The 19920-nt window shown below is 32.2% G+C and overlaps 1 protein-coding gene across 1 annotated transcript in view; it reads left to right on the top strand.

The window, feature by feature from the left end:
• LOC146997155 (uncharacterized) overlaps window positions 1-15751 on the top strand; it is a 125108-nt gene extending 109357 nt beyond the window's left edge. The window contains exon 2 of the mRNA XM_085816834.1: window positions 13642-15751. Coding sequence (XP_085672960.1) covers window positions 13642-13676 — 35 coding nt within the window. The 3' untranslated portion in view covers window positions 13677-15751. The remainder of the gene's footprint in view (window positions 1-13641) is intronic.
• The last annotated feature ends 4169 nt before the right edge of the window (window positions 15752-19920 follow it).

The following is a 19920-nucleotide window of genomic DNA, read 5'->3' as shown; positions in this document are numbered from 1 at the left end:
TTAAGATTCTTCACATTCAACTTTAATGTAGAAGTACAAAGCACAGAATCTTTACAAGGTTTTACCTATGAGAATAGGAAACTCTACAATTGCCAACACAAAGTGCTTATTTGTGCATCAGTGTAGTGGTATTATAGAAGTACACAGATTTTTAGTAGTATTTACTTGATTAATTGTATTATATGCTGTTATGCTGTATCATATTTATTTTGTTCGTACATGTGTAATACCTAATTGTTATGTACATCTGTTTTTATATGATGTACATCAATATACATATTAAAGTATTGTAATGTTGTTAAAATATGTACTTAATATATCTGCTCAGAACAAATGTTAAATTATCCAGAACCCTGAAGAAGCTAGTTCATTTTGTATTGCATAGCATATACTGGCCAGCTTAAGTTATCAATCCTCTTTCTGCAGTTTTTTACCAGAGAAAACTTGCGTGTAGCTTCACTTAAACGAAAAATTGTTGACACTTTAAGAGCACTTAAAACAAAGTTTGCTAGTTATAAAAGTAATGCCCAAAGCTATCATATTCCTGAAATCCTGTCATAGTAATCGCAAGTGTGCACGTTCCTGCTGCTAATTTAAAACTGTTACTCTATAAACTATGATGAATAATGCAACAAAATTTATTTCTTTGCTAGCTGAAAATTAACTGTCATAAATAATAATAATAAAAAAACAATATTAGTTAAATGTGAATAAAACATGGTTGTTGCTGTTGTTATCATCGCCATCTCCCGAGTGTGTAGTAGTAGTAGTAGTAGTAGTAGTAACAGTACTAAGTATCAGTAGTAAAGATACGTTTTTCCAAACAATAGATTATAAAATGGACTAAAATGGGTTGTTTTCGTGACATCTGTATGTATATAATGTATGCATGTATCTAGCATAACTCAAAAACTATTAGCCGTAGAACGTTGAAATTTTGTATGTATATAATTATATATATTTATGCATGTATAAATATTTGTATATATACATATATAAATATTTGTATATATAATTTGTATATGTACATATGTATTTGACTGTTATAACATCTTTTAGTTGTGCACCTTTTTTATTGCAACCATCAGTATCAAACATGTATACTCATATAACGTAAACTTACGTATACCACTCCCTTACTCTGTAATATTATCCCCTGACCCTTCCGGAAAGTTCTTATTGAGCCGTCATTTTCTCAATCGTTGGTCGTAGTCACATACTTCCAGTTGCCGAAGTATTTTAAATGATGAAAATATTCATATTTTGGCAACGTCAAATTTAAGAAAAAATATTTTTTCAAAAATAATGAAATCTAACTTTCAATGCGGCCTCATTTTTCTTGTACCAAGAGACGGCATTAAATTAATTTGACTTCTGTACGACAAAAATTGAGCGTGATATTTGATTGCAAAATCTGCAGTTTTTGATGTTATTTTCAACTTGCCTTGACGGAAGTTAGAATAATTCGGAGAAATAAGTTGAAATGAAGTGCCCCCTAAAAATGTGTATAACTTGATTGGTCATACAAGGAAGTGATCATCAGGTTTTCAAAATTTATTTCGGTACGTTTTGAGATATACGTAGAGATTTTGAAAGTGTTATGTATTTGAAGGTAGACTAAAAAACGTTTGGTTATGTTTAGTTTAAGTTTCGAAATAATGCTTAAATTACGTATTTGTATTGCTGCTTACTCGATTAATTTTATAATACTGATTTTCTGTTAACTTATGCTGTTATAAACGAGATGACAGAACTAAATATTTTTTAAACCTACCTTTTGATTTCAAATTGGTCGTTTTATTTTCGTATACGTTAACATATACGCGTATAAATAACCTTTCGTAAAAGCGATCTCCGTTTTCCTTGCAACAGTACCTGAATGCATATTTTTCATTGTGAATTCAGAAAATATAGCGCCCAGGACTGTTACTTTGTATCGCAGCAATCTTTAGCAAAATATTTTCTTTAGAGTCTCGCCGCCTAACATTTATTTTCACAGTATAAGCCGACTTATTCTCCCTTCAGACAGAAGCAGGCGTTCCCTTCTCTCTTTTCAATACTCATATTACGAAAGCAAACTTTTCGATACAATAACAAGAATTTGAGCAGTAATGCAATATTCTAGAAGCCATCATTTCGCGTGGTTATGTGACGTAATAACAGCATTACGAATTCTAGACGAATCCTACTACTTGCTTTTACCTTTTATTATTTTTATAGTGTAGGACTGGTAATAAAATATTAAAGTGGGCACTTGCATCCATTTATTTCAAAACCGTAACGCTGTTCGAACTTGATATTCCTTAAAATATCAAATTTTCTACCAGAAAGTATAAGAAAATAAAATTTCAAGGAAGCTGGTATATTCTTATCGCGATTTTAACTGAAAAATCTTGTACCTGTGTTAAAGTGCAATTTGATAAATTCTTTGTTAGAATTTTTAAAAATTTTTGTAACTAAGCAGTAAGATTTATTTCATTTGACACATTATTTCTTATGCTGAACCACTCTTGCATTTCTACTTTTTCGTGTACTCCCCTAGAAAATGTAAATGAAATGAGTTTTAATTTACGAGCGAGAATATAAGTTTAGAGGGAGAGTTCGTAATCTAAGGCTGTCGTTGCTGAAACTCCTGTGTTGCTGATAAATAATATTAATCATTTTTCAATTTGCAAGTAAAGTAAGTTAAATTTGTTAGCATTTTAATTTCCAGCAAACTCAAGCTGAATTAACAATAAATATTTTAGTTTGTTTTTCTCTGTTGCTGATGTTTTAGCATTCTGGGTGTAAACATAAAGATGAGATCATTATCCTTTGGCAATCTAAAAGGCTTACATTAGTGTCTATACTAAGCCAAGCAGTATTTAACATTACAAAATGACAATGAAGAACAATGAAGAGAGGTACTTTTAGATACAAAACGAAAACAAAGAATTCAAATATTGCAAGCATATGATTGATTAGAACTTAAGGTTTTGTATTCTGTATCTAAACAGAGTTTTACCGTTGAAATTTAAACAGATTATTGAAGGGATAAACATACCTCACTTTGAATCCTTTCATCAAATAGATAATATGAATATGCAACATTTTGGTCATTCTGTAGCAAATTAAATTCGTCACTTTAAAGGTATTAAATAATTTTAATGAGTTAACACATAAATATGCATTGAAATTGATTTTGAATTCCTGCTTGTAGGAGTTTCTCTTTTCAAGTCATTAAAACTTAGGTTTCATTGCGCATCGTTTGCTGTATGCTTTCCTGCAATTGTAATATAAATGCAGTGTAAACTATTTTACAAGGACCACTCGATGATTGAGAAATAAAAATACTATGAAGTTTTTTCCATTGGAAAAACTTTTTCATGCAATAAATATCAAGTGATTGAAAATTACGGACATAGTTTCAGTGTTTGAGAGATAAACGGTTAAATTCCAAGAAATTTTACATATTTCTTACACTGAAACCATTCTGATTCTTTGGAGTTCTAGTCTATTCGTACGAGTCTATTCCTAGTATATTAAAAAAGACGAAAACGAAAATGTATGTGGCGTTGACTACGCACTCAGCCGATCTTACAAGATCAAAGGGAAAAACCTCTTTTCTCCTGTTCTCCCGCAACGTGAAAGTACGGCCAAATGTTTCCCTATCAGCATGCGATGCGCTTATCGCATCAGGCATAAGTGCATTCTTTAGCATTAAGTTTGACGCAATTCATTATTCCGTTTAAATATTATTATTAATGTGCAACAATATTTTTACCCGAAACATTGAGCATAGTGAAGTTTCTGATTAATTTATTGAATTGATTTATTTTGTTAACTTTACTGCTCATTGTTGTGTGAAGCTTGAGTTATGTCGTAAAAAGAAATGGCAATAAAATAATTGATCCACCTTCGTTTAATCTTATTTATCTTCTGTTTAGTTTCGCTTAATATTAGTTTAGTAATATCGTTAAGTCTCAAAATGTATATACAACTTAAAAGTTTAATTTAGTCTGTATTTTATAATTCTACTATTCTCATTCCCATGCAGTTCATATCGTAAAGAGATTTATGTGTTCGATATTCGATTTAGAGATCTGGAGGCTTAGTATTAGTTCAAGAATTCTTAAAGTATTACTCGTGTGCCATCTTTAGAATATTTTGAAAAGCTAGAAAATTTCTTCAGAATTAAATTTTTCTAGGAAATATTTCTAAAAATGAGTAAGCGTTTAATCATATAGATTTTCTTCAGCCCGATATACTTCGATTAAGAAATAAAAGTAAAATTCGACTATGGATCCATGAAGATGCTAGGGAATGGAACTTTTTTGTATTAATTCTTAATTAGTAAGTTCGCAGTTTATAGGCAATTGACCATAGAATAAAATATTCGTAACTGATTTAATAACTTTAATTCATTACAACTTCGTAAAAAATCCTATAAAATGTCAAATAACCAGTATGTAGATTAATACTTCAACTTTATGAGATTACGATATAAAAACGAAAGTTACTGCTTTAAAATTTCCAAAAAATTAATCAGTTTGATTATAAATTATTCCTTTGGAATATATCATCTTTTAAAGGCATTATATTAGTGAAACCGGACTGCAACTAACACAGTTTAGCCTTTTCTGCACTTTTGTATTCTATGCTCTACGACTAAAAATTTCTTAATCTCCATCGTTTGAATTCTTTATTAGCATCTGCAGATTTTCTTTTAATATTCTTGTCAAAAAAGTCTATAAAGATTTCTAAGAAAATATTAAAAAGAGATATTCCGATTATTTATTCAGATTACAGTGAATATAATAACCACCATTTACTGTTAATAGCAATCACCCCGTGTTTATAACGTTCTTGCTCGTGAACTCAGGGAGAAGGTCGTAAACCACAACATGTGCTGTAAAAATCACCTTCCTTTTATATCGTTCCGCCCCCCACTCTACTTCGACAGCAACACGCGACGTGCTGAAAGCGACGTGACGCAGAAGGTATATTATTTCACAATCGTCATCGTCACGCTAATTGTCGCTCACGTACCCCGTCGACCCATCTGGCCACCCTGCCTGAAATGCGATAATGAAAAGATGTTAATTCGATTGGCCCCCTCGCGCTTGTGGCAAGAAATACGGGACAGATTGATTAAATAGCTGGTAGAACGTACAATGGAGGATTGGGGGGGGGGAATAAAGGGAATTTTAAAAAAGGAAACGTGTAGTGGTGGCCATTTTTGCCCACATAAGTATCATACTCTTAAGACATGTTTTCGTATTTTGGTGTGTTACATAGAATTTTAATTCCTTTTCAAGAATATATTTAATTAATATTTAATTTAAAGAATATATTTAATTAATAGTCATGATTTGTCAATGTGTTTAAGTCACGTTGCATGGGTTTTGATTACTTGAATGAAGACAATGAATGAAAGTTAAAATCATAAGAAAGCCACATTCATAGAAAGGATTCAAATTTTATGCCGGGATGGTCGTTTAGATCATTTAGATAAAATAAATTTAAAGCTATCTGCTTCAAAGAAAAGATTCCTTCTTGGAGAACTTTTGAAGGAATATTTTCTCATGTTGCACACGGAGAAAATCATGAAAATATTCTTGCAACCAGCCCGTTTGCCGAGATTTGAACCTCAGTCAAACTACTGTCGTTCAGTGTTCTAATCCTTTTAAACACCCCTCTAAGCCTTTAAAAAAAAAAAAAAAAAAAAAAAAAAAGAAGAAGGAAAGAAAAGGTGAAAAAAACTAAATTTTGAACTTCTCTTATTAAATATTTATGAAACATATCAGAACAAGAATAGTATAAAGTATTTTCTCCTACCTTTCTGCATGCATTCGTGGTGAAACGGTAGCACACTTGGCGCGTATTGAAGAGGTGAGGCTCGAGTCCCGGCTAGGGTATTGCTCATTTTTCCTGCTTAAAATACCTTAATGACTCTACAGTGGCGCCCGAACTAAAAGGTGGTGGATCATGATTCTTCACCACCAGGATTTGGCAGTTGGGTCACCTTATCTCTAGTCGCCCTCTAAAACGGGAAGTATACAAGGTATTTTCTCCCTCCTTTCTGCATGCTTCGTGGTGTAACGATAGCACTCTCGGCGCGTATTCGAGAGGTCCAGGTGCGAGCCCCGGTGATGGCACTGCACATTTTTCATGTCTCCGGCTCTAAAAATACCCAATGTCTGTGCAATAATAATATTGAAAAGTTGAAAAATATCATGTTTAAATTTATTTTTTTACCTAAAACCTGAAGTTTATTACCTTCAAAATATTTTTATTGGCTACACTTTGTAATTCAAACATATTTACAGTTAAATATATTAATATTTCAGACCGACATTTATTTCCAATAATTATAATAAGCCTAATGAAGCATTAAATAAATATAATTTATTTTAAACTAAAAATTAAAAAAATATGAAAAATTTCCAAGTTTTCAGAGAAATCTTTCCAAGTGAGAATAAATAATGACAGTCTAGTCACTTTCTTTCGTTTATTAAATTTTCCTTCGACACATGAATTAAAATGATAATAACAATGTTCGTATTTGTAAATAATTATAAATTTTGCATATAAATACAAATTTTATTTGTATCATATCCATGCACTGGAGAAAAATTACTAGAAATTATCTTCATGACGGATTGCAGACGTCCATGAGTCTGTCGGGTTCTTCCGTATCAGTTTCAGCTTCGAATAAACGTTGTTCACATATAAATGTATTCCCAAACAAAATGATTATTCTTAGTGCTAAAATTTATAACTGAAACATAGTTATTTTTTGACAGTAGCCAATAAGTGAATTTGGACTTAATTTGGCCAATAAGTAAATTTGGACTAAATTAAAATCTTGAAATCCTTAGAACACCGTATTTGCAACAAATATGTAATTGAAATATATTCACAGGCTGCATAAAATTGCTTCGAGGGCAATATGAGGCCCGAGTGCCGCCAGTTCGAAACCACGGTCTTTTACAGGAAAATATTTTTCTGAGAGATTGAAAATTTCAGCTAAATATTATTAGAAGACTAAAGGCAGAAAAAATATTAGTGATACCAAATTTTCAAATATTGTTTTTCACTTGTAAAACTTACTCTTGTGTAATTTATAGGTCTGCTTTATTTGTGCATTTGCTTAAACAACATATTCAGATAAGCAATGTTGCTGATTTTTCTTTAGTAAAATGAATTCGTTTTAAAATCCTTAATTACCGTTTGCTTCAATTGTATGTTAAAAAATGGGGCCCTAGACGCTCAAAATTGGAGTCTAGCTCAGCCAGAGCTAATAAAGGCCCCCAAAATGAACCTGTATTTTTTTTAAAGTCTTAGTTTTTTTCCCCGCATGAAAACAAGAAGTTTGTTGCTGACAGCTTCTGAAAGAATACAGTGCTTTTAATGGATCGTGATAAAAATAGAATTTAATTTTAACAGAATCATGGACAAACACCTAAATTTATTAACTCCGAGTACATTTTAAATATGCCGAAAAATCAGTATGTGGCACACAGAAAGCAGAATAATCCGGAATGGTAAAATGTAAATTTCTTCAAATTCCTCAAGTTGGAGCTGAAAATAAACTCACGCGTCACCTATTGGTTTATTAATCAATGGAGTTGCGCGAACGTATATAAAAATTAATCGCATCCTTTTTTCCATTTTTTCAATTTTTTATTACACTTAGGTTTTTTATCGCCAATATAGTTGTCAAAAGTATGTTATCAAAATAATGTTTTGAATTATTTCAATGCCTCTTCAGTTCTTCTCCGATTCAAAATTTCTTCCACTTTAGGGCAAACCAAGTAAAAAACATCTGTAAGTAAGATTTAGTAACTCTTTTTTTTATTCAATTACTTAATTTTGTTTTTCATTATTAGTTCAAAGTGGCTTTGTCTCTGAGGGACTATTGGTTTCGTTTTGCGATTTTGCGTCACACTGAATGTCCATTTTACATTTCATACTGTTGCCACCAAATATTATCGCCCTATATTATATTTGTAGAACTTAAATGATGAAGAAACTGCAAAAATGTATCTATGTTTCTCACATTGTGATAAAACAACGGTACCTAGAGCCATCAAATTTTGAATGACGTAATCCTACTGTGCATATGGGCATCTGGAAGCCCAAATGTGAAATTTGGAATTTGTTTTATTATCGATTTCATATTATGTAAAACTTTAACGAATTTTAGATTAACAAACTCAAGGATTTCAAAGCGAGCAATGGCAACGTTGTACATTAAAAACTTTTTTTTATCTCCAGTGCGTGAGACTGTGTATCGGAAATTCTAAAGATATGCTCAATTTAAAATTATTTTTCGATATTGCTCTTGAACTGAATTTAATGGTTTAAGTGTGAAGAACGTGATATTTAATAAATAAAGGTAATACACAAAATGTTTAAAATGCCCTCTTTGGACATAATTTAAAATCTGAAAGGTTTCAGATTTTATTTATTTATTTGTTTTTTGCTTTTTATTGAAAATTATTTTTGATTATTTTAGGTATTTATGTTAATTTTGTATTATATATGTATCACTGATAAGCATATTATCGTTATATTCAAGACGTATTTCAACTAAGCATTTTCTTTTGTGGTTGACAGCAGCAATTAGCTTTTCCATTTTCCCTTGCAATGAATCTCTGAATAACTGATGCTTACTGTAGCTAACTGATGCTTACTGTGTATTTTTGAGTCTCTTGACTCACATTAAATTGCATTACGTTAACAAGGCATTTATCACCTACGCTACCAAACATGTTTTACCAATGTACGAAGAATAGAATTGTCATTCTGTGTACTAATTGGCTTGATAAATTGCCATTTCGCGGAGGCGTTGCTATTCGATGCTGCAAAACATATTTAAGTTTTTCTTTCAAATTAGAAATATATATTGCTAAAATTAAATGAATGTTTTAAAAGTAATATACTGTTATTGCATATAGTCAAATATGTTCCTTATGCTACATGAGCCCACCAGTAGCCGAATGGTTAAAGCCACTGAATACTAGAAGTTTAACGGGACTCTATCTCAAACCCAGGTGAACGGGCTAGCTGCATGGTTGGTTTCTGTGGTTTCTACCGTGCATACCGTGAATACGAGCCAGTTTCCCTCAGAAAATTCTCTATGAAAGACCTCCCTAACTTAGATAGATAACCTTTTTGGCTTTGCCATATTTACATAACTTAACTTAATGCCATATATTAAGTAGCTTTGTACAGAATGTCCTTCACACGACAGCGAGTTTATAAAATGAAGTTACGAAACGTGAGTTATAATTTCAGGCATCTGAACAGAAAATTTCAAAAACATTATTTTTACATTCATAAACAAAACTAAATATTCATCTAAATTCATAAACTAAAACTAAATACTAACTAAAACGAAATATTTAACAGATAAGTAAAATGCTGACTGCATCCCTCCCCGAAACAATGAAAAATAAAACTATACACACTTTTTGCTGCACTTCATTTAACTTATTTCTTCGAATTATTCTAACTTAATTAACCGATTTCTTAAGGCAAGTTGAAATGACATCCATAACTGAAAGTTTCGGAATTAAATATCCGGGTCGATTTTTGTCGTACGGGAGTCAAACTTCTTATAATTTTATATTTTCATAACGAGTATAAAACTTTTCCAAATATGCATATAGAAACCTTTAGATCACATTAAAGGTTATATTTCATTATTTGTTGAAAATATTTTTTTTTTAATTTTAAATTCCCAAAACATGAAAATTCTCATCACTTAAAAAACAGTTTCTTAATTGGAAGTGTATGCCTACGACCAACGATTATGACAATAAAATCGGGGTACTTCTTTTTGTAATGAAAATGAAAAGTGCACATGTAGATGTTATACTAGTCCTATATACAAAATTTTAACCTTTTTTGAGTTTATAAAATACCGAAATACATACATACACACGTACAGATATAAAGAAAAAAACCCTTTTGAATCCATTTTAAAATTCATTTTGAAAAACAAAAACAAAACAAAAAAAAAAAAAAAAAAAAAAAAAGAATCCTTTATTTTGTCTGTAACGTGCAGATGCCACGCGAAAAAAGTTGTTTAGATGGATTCGAGACCGGTCACCGGTCAAAATGAATATTTCCCTTGAAATATATTACCTGAAATTTTTCGCTATTACAATACATTCTTTGCTTTGTACATGGAAGTAAAAATCTAGCAATAATCTGACGACAAATCGTTATTTAGTGGACAGATTGGTGATCTCAGTATAACCAGTGGTTTCAAAAATGTAAAATATAAGTTAAAACAAAATCTACATTTGAATTTTTGTTTACTTTTAAAAAATTCAAACCAGAATACTTCTCTTCCCTTATGTAAATGAGGGAATATCATAACAGTTAGACAATCTAGAATTTTCTAGATTCTTCCTTCTATGTATGGAATAAACTACCTACCACATAAAGTCAAATGAACCAATTTCTGTCAATAATTGTTACCCGTTAAGTGTAACAAATATTTGTTGAGATTTATTTTTAAAGTTTGAGTGTGTTAATACTCAACTATTTAAAAAAAAAAATTAAGAGGAGTTCCTTATTTCGTTTTATTTTAAAGAATTAAATTTCGGTTTGTTTTTTTTTTCTTTTTGAAAGGTTTACCTACAATACCTTCGCTGATAACAGAAGCTATGTGTCTTGGCTACAGTGAGGTTGTTGATGAGAATAAGGTTAAAAATGAGCTTTGAAATTAAGTAAATACCAAATTTTCCTGTTTGGAGTATTCTTTCGTCAAAAAATCGTTCTTGAATGGAAAAAAAATGTATATTATTTTCTTTTGGTTGCAATTAGTCTCTCAAACATTCTGTAGGCACGAGTCTGGTAAAGAGCTTGCCAGGAAATAATTAAGCTCTTCAGGAAATCTATTGTCTCTATATTAAGATTTTCAGTTCTTTGTGATATCAATTAGCGGTGAAAGCTCAAGTGTAACTCTTAAACAACAGGTGGATTCTTTATTTAAAAAACCTCACTGACTAATTCATTTTCGCTGAAACATTTTGTTTGATGTAAGTTACTCAAACATTGTGCAGCATTTATTCAAAATCACTTTTCGTTTACGGTGGTCAGGAATGGCGTCTGGTGGCTTGCTGGTATTTCGATCCTGAGTTGTAGGGATAATACGCATTCGTCGCTTAAACTGCTTGTGTTTACCCATCCCCCTTCTATCAGTATGAGTAATTGGGAGAAGGAGGTCTACCCAATTTTTCGGTACATGGTGTTTCGCCTGACTTTTGAATATTGAGTAGGGATTGTTCTCGGATCTGTGCTGCTGCTTCTAACTGTATCCACAGAAACCAGGGTCAGCCTAGCGTTAAAAAATTCTTCTGGGATCCCCTACCATCCAACCCCAATTTACGGTGTATAGAACTCAGAGGTTCTGCATAAAAGCTCGTATAATTTAAAACGAATCCAGAAACCGAGCCATCGAGTTGTTCCGGATGTTAGAGAAGACGACCCTCCACTTGCTAATTTAATCATTGAAGTATTTTTCCCTTCCCTTTCAGTCACAGATTTTTTTTTTCCTTTTCTCTTTATGTGGTTTAAAATGGCGGTTTGCAATAAACGCTTTGATTGCAAATTTTTTAGTAGACAGTACAACAGGATAAAAATTTCAAATCAAATCTTACTTTTGAGTGAATATTATTGGTACATCATTACATTCTTCGCCTTTTATTTCTCTTTATTTTTATAACTTTTTGTCCTCAGATGACATAAAAGAGTCTCAAAAAGTCGAACTGGCATCTTCGCATTAGGACCATCCCCGAATTAGAATTTAAAATGGATATTCTTATCTGTCTTAGAATTTAGCAATAAACTAACGGGAAAAAATGTCGAAAAGAAAGCTTCATTTGTATAGATCTTTTATTGCAATGTACATAATTTTTTTTATGAACAGCATTTTAAAAGAACTATTATGACCTTTTGCGTCAATTTTTTTCTACGGAAATGGGCACTCAGTATTATGAAACTGAAATTGCAGTTTTTCTTTGAACTTTTCATAGATGCTTACATATTTACGTATTCCTTATAACATATGGATAAGTAACAGAAGTTCATTTTCTCCTTGTTTTTATGAATTTACAAATTATTCAAGCAGAAAATTTCGGTTTCACGCTCAGCAATTATCTAGCTTTCTTTTCTAAAAACAGTTTAAATCATGACGTAAGCAACTTTCGTACTTCTTTACTGAAATTTACAATAATATATGGACAGCTAATGATCTCTCAGTGTAATGAAAATATAATACATTGAAAATATTGTTCAATTGTTGGCATTTCCCTCTGTTATTTCCTCCCCTCTTCACCCAAAGAAGATTATGTAATCTACATAAAATTCGCTTAGTGTTAAAAATTCTTACATTTATCTTAGTATTAACAAGTTAAATTTATACTCACAGAAAATTGCCTTTCCTACGGCAGAATTTCCAGTTCATTAACAAAAAAAGTTCTTTAATAATAATAATAAAAAAAAGGTACACTACGAAAAGGGGGGAATAGAGGAACAGTTATATGTCTCCCGTCCTACTGGGCCGACTGACGAAATTCAAATTCCGCTTTTCATATCTCGAAATCGCGACTTAAGCTATATATTAGATTTATATATAGCATTGTTCTAATTTAGGTATTTTAACACAAAATCGGACTTTTTCTGAAACGACATGCCAATTTTTTTCCATATTTCGATTTTACAACTCAAATTTTGCTTAAAAATTAAATTTTGTAAAATCTGTTGCGAAATTAACGGAAAAATTCAGAAATTAACCTTGGCGCATTTTTTTAGTTTGCGCCAAGAATAATTCACTTGGCGAACTTCTTAATATATGACAATCGATTTTCCTTTCCCTTTTTAAATTGGGCATGAGAGAAAAAAAGACACATCGTTACTACTTTCAAATAATTTTAACAAAGTGCGTAAACCACATTTGATGTTATTATCGCTTTCTGTAAATATGCCGAATTTCAAAACGCGCCAATACATAAATCACATATATCTTCGGAAATTTTTAATAAAAAGCTCTAATTTTTTGCTGGTACATTTAGAAATACATCTACTTTAAAGATGATGGCAAAAGATTTATAGATTACAATTCAAAATTTTTTTCGAAAGATTTATAAAAAATTTTTAAAAACAAATCATAAAAAAATGGACGTATTTTATTTGGAATGAACCTATATTTCGAAATGTGAAAGGAAGAATCAAATAAGTTTAATAAAAAAAGAGAGATTAATAAATATATACCAAATTCAATTAACTTTGAGGAGTTAAAATTTTGAGAGGTAATTTTTTAAGAACTGCTCATGCGATTTTTACGAAACTTGGCAGGTTCGCATAATTTGAGTCGTAGAATCGAAATGTGGAAAAAAAAAAGCTGGCCATTTGTTTCAGAAAAAGTCCGATTTTGTATCAAAATACCTATATTAGAACAGTGATATATAAATCTAATACATATCTTATGTCGTGCTTTCGAGACATAGAAAACGCAACATGTTTTTCTTCGATCGGCTCAGTAGAACGGGAGATATAGAATTGTCCCATTTTTTTTCCTCGCAGAGTGCAATAATAAATGCCGAAGCTTGACGTTAATTAATTACAGTGTGATTATTTTAATAGGACATTTGCACTTGCGGAGCACAAGGACGCCCTGACCACTATGTGACAGAATGTCCACTAACAGAAAGGCTCCATATCAGAATGCCTTCCACCAATATCGGTCCATTCAGACGGTTTATATTGAGAACTCCAGCCCTACGACAGAGTTTACATCATTAACCTGTTAATGTCAACAGGACTGGATATTGTGGCTACGAACTAAGTAAAATTTCTGTCAATTTTCTTCCTGAAACGCTTCCGTAATGTCTGTACGAGTAAATGTATAATATCCTCGTCCACCAGCGATAGTGCTAACGAGTGCCACTAGTGCCAGAATTGCAGCAGTAATAAAATATGTAATTAATTAAGAATTCAAGCTTATACGAATTTATGTATTCAATGTAAGCTATGATACATAGGTACTTTATTCAAGAATTATTGCATATATGTATATATAAGTGTAAATAACCGTGCTTAAGTACTTATGTAATGAATGTAGTATATAGTAGGGTAGGATAGGATACATAGATATATAATAGGATAGGATAATGTAATCAACTAATCAAGTGTCTCTATTGCAATCAAGTATTTAAGAATATAAGTAGTAGTCAAGTGTATAAACAGTGCTCACATAACATAATCATGTGTCTATTATATCAACGCATGTATGAACTCAAATAACGCAAATTCTCAAATAATGAATGTAAGCAGGTATAATGTATTCAAGTGTCTTGCTGTAACCAAGCTCTCAAATACATAGCCAATGTATCCATGTAGCTTAATTATGTATCCAATGTATGAATGTATCTAATTTGACTGATCAAATTTAATGTAGTATTACAAGTATTTGATGTAGTTAAGAATTATTATTATTAGTAGTAGTATTTGATGTATGTAAGCATTATGGGAACGTGCGCCCAAGAGCATCAACAATGCATTCTAACAGCTAATGGTTATATATTCATGCAGCTAACGCATTCATGTAACATCATCCAGGTCCCAGTTGGTTCATCCGACTTCATAGAGAAGCAAATGCATTCCTGAGGTAGGCCTCCTGGGTCTCCGGTTTAAGGTAGTGGAGGTCTCCGGTTTAAGATAGTATAGGACATATACCTGCTTACCTTTGTTAGATACCAGCTGTCCCCGTCCTTCGTCACTTGTCACCTGTGCGCTCAGCTATAATTTTTTTGATGGCTTATAAGGTATTTCTCCGGCCTTCTTAGCATGCTTTCGTCGTGTAGCGGTGAGCGCGCTCGGCGGGTATTCGAGAGGTTCGTGGTTCGAGTGCCGGAGAGGCTCAATTGCTCATTTTTCAGCTTTCCTGCTTTCAAAAAAAAAAAAAAAAAAAAAAAAAAAAAAAACACCTAATGTCTCTACAGGCTTATTTTTCAACTTTGATGATTCAGACATTTTATTGTTCTATAACGTTTAAGTAAACAAATAGGATGATATATTTGCATCGCAAAATGTTCAACAGTCGTTGTGATCTGCTTTTGGGGATTTTCAACATCAGTATCCAAGAACTAAATGTCTGAATTTCGCAAAACAAAAGCTGTTCGAAAGAATTTAGATTTTTAAAAAGAAATATGTGTAAATGCTGTAAAAATGACAACAATGGATAATGTTCTAATTAACAATTACAAACTAAAAAATATAATTTACCTGGAAAGAAAAAGAATATGAATGCCTACTTCAAAACCTCGTGAATAATAATAATAATTAAAACGATGCTTACTGTATCAAAGATATTACACTCTTAAGCGTAAGAATGTAAAGTATAAATTAATAACAAATCTTTAAGGAAAGTAATTGTCATCTTTTATCAAAAACTACGAAATCATTAAAATGTAATATCAGCCTAACTGTATGTTTTTCTATCAATTCGTATTGTATTTATTACGTTAAAAAAAACCTCTTTTAATTCTTCTAAAGAATTAACTTCCGATTAATATGTTAAATATTTACTAATATCGCATAGCCTCTGATGTCTGTAAATTTTCTTACTATTATAAGGTTTACATCACTCCTCAGCTCCATTGGAAAATTTAGATATAATTTTCCAGCAACATATATCTCCTTATAACATAACGCAGAAGGCGTAGCTAAAAGAAGCCATATTTTGAGAAATAAGACCGAGCAAAAATTGTTTATTGTTATATATATATATATATAGTATTTAAAAATACTGGGACATTTTCAAAATCTTTTTGTATAGAGATTTCAGAGTCATATCTATAATGTTTGAAAAAAGAAAGTACGTAAGACTTTTTGTATCGTACTGGATAACATGAAGTGTGGAGATAAAACCGATCTGCTAAGTAATGTAACCACCGAGTCATCGAGACCATATTTTTTCCTTGATGGAGTACATCAAAGACCTTTTTTTTAAGTTATACTATTACCGCGTGACATCCAAGAATTAAAAAACTGGGTTATAGAAGCTAATAGGTATAATCACAAAAAGAAATGCTCATTTGTGATGGAAGTGGTCTACCTGGTGGACATTTACAGAATCACTCATGACCTCCAAATTAAATGTTTCTGAGATGATGTATGTAAATACAAATGTATTTTTAAACAGGTGATACGATAAAATTTGCGTTTAAAAAAACGACACATTTTTTTTCTTCCAGAAGAATGCATAGCTCTGTTACTGTTCTTCTATTAAGGGAGTCTCCAACAATTTTAGAAATCTCGAACTGTCCTTAATTTCTCATGCCTAAGTATCTTACGTACCGCAGAACATGGAGTAAAGGTCCTCTGTCCGGACTGAAGTCAGCGGATTTTCAGGAATCTCAAGTTCAGAGACGTAGAAGTTGCGATGGATAAAAATTCCCCACATCCAAGCTTTTCTTTGGCTAGTGTGTGTGTGTGAGCAATGGGGGCAATTTTCTAGGGGGTTCCAGTCACGTGATTAATTGGAAAAAAGGGAGGAAAGAGGGGGTCGATTGCGCGTGCAGCTGGCACCGACGCTTCGCCATCCCTTCCGCAAACATGGCAGCGCGGCTCGTAATTGGATCATTTCGCGCCGGCTCGCTCCAGATTAACTAGCTAATTAGGTAATGTCGGCGCAGACGTGTTGATCGCACATAAAAGATTGAGGGGAGAGAGGTAAGGGGGTTGCCAGAGAATAACCCTCCGGGCGACCAGGCAGTGCGCATAATTGGCTCGTTAAACGCTTTAATGACGCCAGTTGGCGGTGACAAGTAATTCGCGGGCCTTGCTAATCTGCTCCCACTGTTGTTATTGTCCATTTAGGGAGGCTCTTCTTTACTCCGGACTTTTGCTTTCGATTTTGGGATACATTTATCCCGGTTGATGCTACCTTCCCCCACTCTACTCCGCATTTATAATGTGCTTTAGAATTAATTAAAAGCTTCCGTTTTTTTGTCCTCCTTCCCCACTTCTCCCACCTTGCGTGTAAGGAGCTGATTATAATTATGAAGGGTTGATTTTCTATTTAGGGTGATTAAGGGAATGAGAAAGCGTCCGAGGCGTGCATGTTAAATAGTTCCCGCGCCCGAAATCAGGAAAAATTAGGTAAATTTCGGGAGACAGTCATTTTCTAATGATGATTAATTTCTCGCGATGGCTAAGATTTTTAACGATCGAGACTTGCCATTGCTAGCACGTATTCTGAGTAATCGAAAATTTTTATTTATTTCTTAATTTTAACAATGAATTAATTTATTTTTAACCATCATTTAATCATTAATTCAATCATTCCTTTTTTATTCGGAATATGTATTTACATTTTTTTTCCTTTTAAGGAACTATTTAGTCACAGGATTCAAGAACAGAATGAAAGAGAGAGGTTATCTAACAGAAATGTAATTTCTGTGACAAAGGCATTGGTAAGGTGAGAAATGTTCCCAGAAGTTTAGCAATTCAGTTTTGGAATAAAAATAAGAACTCATCGGAGCATAATGATATTACATTGTCTTAAATGTACTTTTAGATTCTCATAGAAAGGAAAAATGCCACTAATATCATAACAAGTTAACTTTTCAGAAAATTTCTCTTATTTGTGATTATTTCTTTCATCCCATTCCCAATGAAATAGCTTATATAAAATGTATTCTAAATGACTAAATGAATAATACTAAATAAAAATTTTGGATATGATTTTCATTATTTACCTTCTTCAGCCGATTAGCGTAAAAAGTTAAATGTCCAAGATTTAAAGCAGATTTTTTTCAGGAATAAGTAAATTTCAATCGCTTTTATGATCGACGTTCTTGCACTTAAAGAATCCCTGTTGTTTTTTAAAATTCGAAATTATTTCCACATTTTAGGTAATCGTAATTTCGAGAAACGGCTTACATTCTTAGCATTTCAAAATTCCCTTCAAAATACAGGGTAAAACGAAAACAACTCCTTGAAAAATAAAACGAAAGCAACTCCTTGAAAAATTACAAGACTAAAGGCATTCTTGAAAATGATTTTAAAATTAAATAACAAGTCTTATTATTAAGAAATCTCTTTGAACAAGACTAAAGGCATTCTGGTAACAATACTAATCACATGACTACAGTTGATATCATTTAATTGCTCGAAGACCTCTCGTATATGTGAAGCTTATCAGGATAAGCAAAACATCGGATCTAATGAAAAAGAAGCTGGAAAAAATCATCTTCGTTCAAAAGCCCGCTGTTCGAATGTAATAACTGTAACTCAAACTACTTAGTCTGGCACGTCATGAAATCCGCCGTGCACCGGTGTGCATCTATTGTTACAGCGTATATGCGTATAACTTCTTGTATACTTTGGCATCAGAAACTAGCTAGACGTTAGAACACCGTGTAGGAAATTATCCCTAAGTAGGATAGAGTCAAGAGAAAGGTATAAATAACCCTTTATTCATTCAAACTAAAATTCAATTATGGCATCAATTTGTCCTTACAAAAGCCAGCACTTAATTAAGAAACTGGTGGTGTGACACAAAAAGGTAACGATTAACTTAAAATTAAATAGACTTGAGTTTAGCTTAACGACTTCACAGGTTAATTAACGCGCAGGCTGTCTCTGACTCAGAAGTCGGTATAAACAAACTTAATGACATGAAGCATTCAAAGCCACAGAAGTCTAATCGCTAGTAAATGAAAGATAGAAATTTAGCCTTCAAGCTGGCAGAGCATACTCTAAATTCAACTTCGAAAACCTTCCCTTTAAATACTAACTTCTTTCTACCACATTTAAATACACGCGCACTAGATCACCAACATTCTGGCAAGAAAGTGTGAGTTGAAAGCAAGAGCGATAGGAAAGGATGCTTCAAAATAAAGTTAAGTACTAGGTAAATTAAATGAATCTCCACATGCTCATGTATGCGCATGATTATACTAGCAATCAACCTGAACACTAGATATACTAGAAAGGATTTGCATCTGCCGAAGAAAATAAGTCTTATCATTTCTAGCTTCTTTAATTTAGAATTTAAATTATGAAAGATGGATAATATTGAGGTAAAAAGACTGACCAGAAAAAAGAAGCTTAGAAAAAGCACATTCCACCGAAATTTATATTTTAAAAAGAAACGTTATAAATGCCAATCATTTTATTACCGATAGGAGATAGGAAAAGATCCAATCATTTGTGATTTAAAACAATTGCAACTTTTTTAAGTGTAATTTTACTTTTTTTAAAATTTCTACTGAGAAAGAATGTTTCTTTCCCCTCCCCTTCATAACGTCCCTCAAGCAATACAGGCACCACAAAAATCGTCACAGCCCTACCCGCATGAAGTACTAAAAAAGATATTTTTGGTCCGAGGTTAAAAATATTTGCCCACCCCTGTTTAGAACATAATACGAGAGACACAAGGCGGAGTTATTCTCTTGCGATAGGAATCTCATTCTTTTGAATTTTCCTCGAATGACTGCGGGTAGAGTGTCCTAAGAGGAGTAAAATATAAAAAAATTATTGCATGCAGAACAGCCATTTAGCGGTGGATGTTGGGAATACTAAAAAATAACAGCCAGAACAACAATTTATGGAATTATTTCTATGTACATCAGCAACGAAACATATAATAACACCTCAGTAACTCTTTGCTATGTTTGTCCTTGTGCGCCCAGAACACGTATAAAAAACACTCTTATACCCGAATACAAGGAAATACGATATTGGTATGCACCTGGTTTCTGACTAGGCTTTTGAAGACAGAAAATGTAATATGATCGATTCTTATTGTATTATACGGATGGAAATATCGATATAAAAAGCAAGACATGCTTAGCTTACTCTATATGTTGTTAATATTACAAGCTAGTGGTATGGTTATGATATTTAAATAGTCTT

Source organism: Stegodyphus dumicola, chromosome 5 (genome assembly GCF_044657685.1).
Source record: "Stegodyphus dumicola isolate Sdum_Otavi_A_Nest chromosome 5, ASM4465768v1".
NCBI classification, from domain to species: Eukaryota; Metazoa; Arthropoda; class Arachnida; order Araneae; family Eresidae; genus Stegodyphus; species Stegodyphus dumicola.
This window is presented reverse-complemented; position numbering and strand designations above follow the sequence as displayed.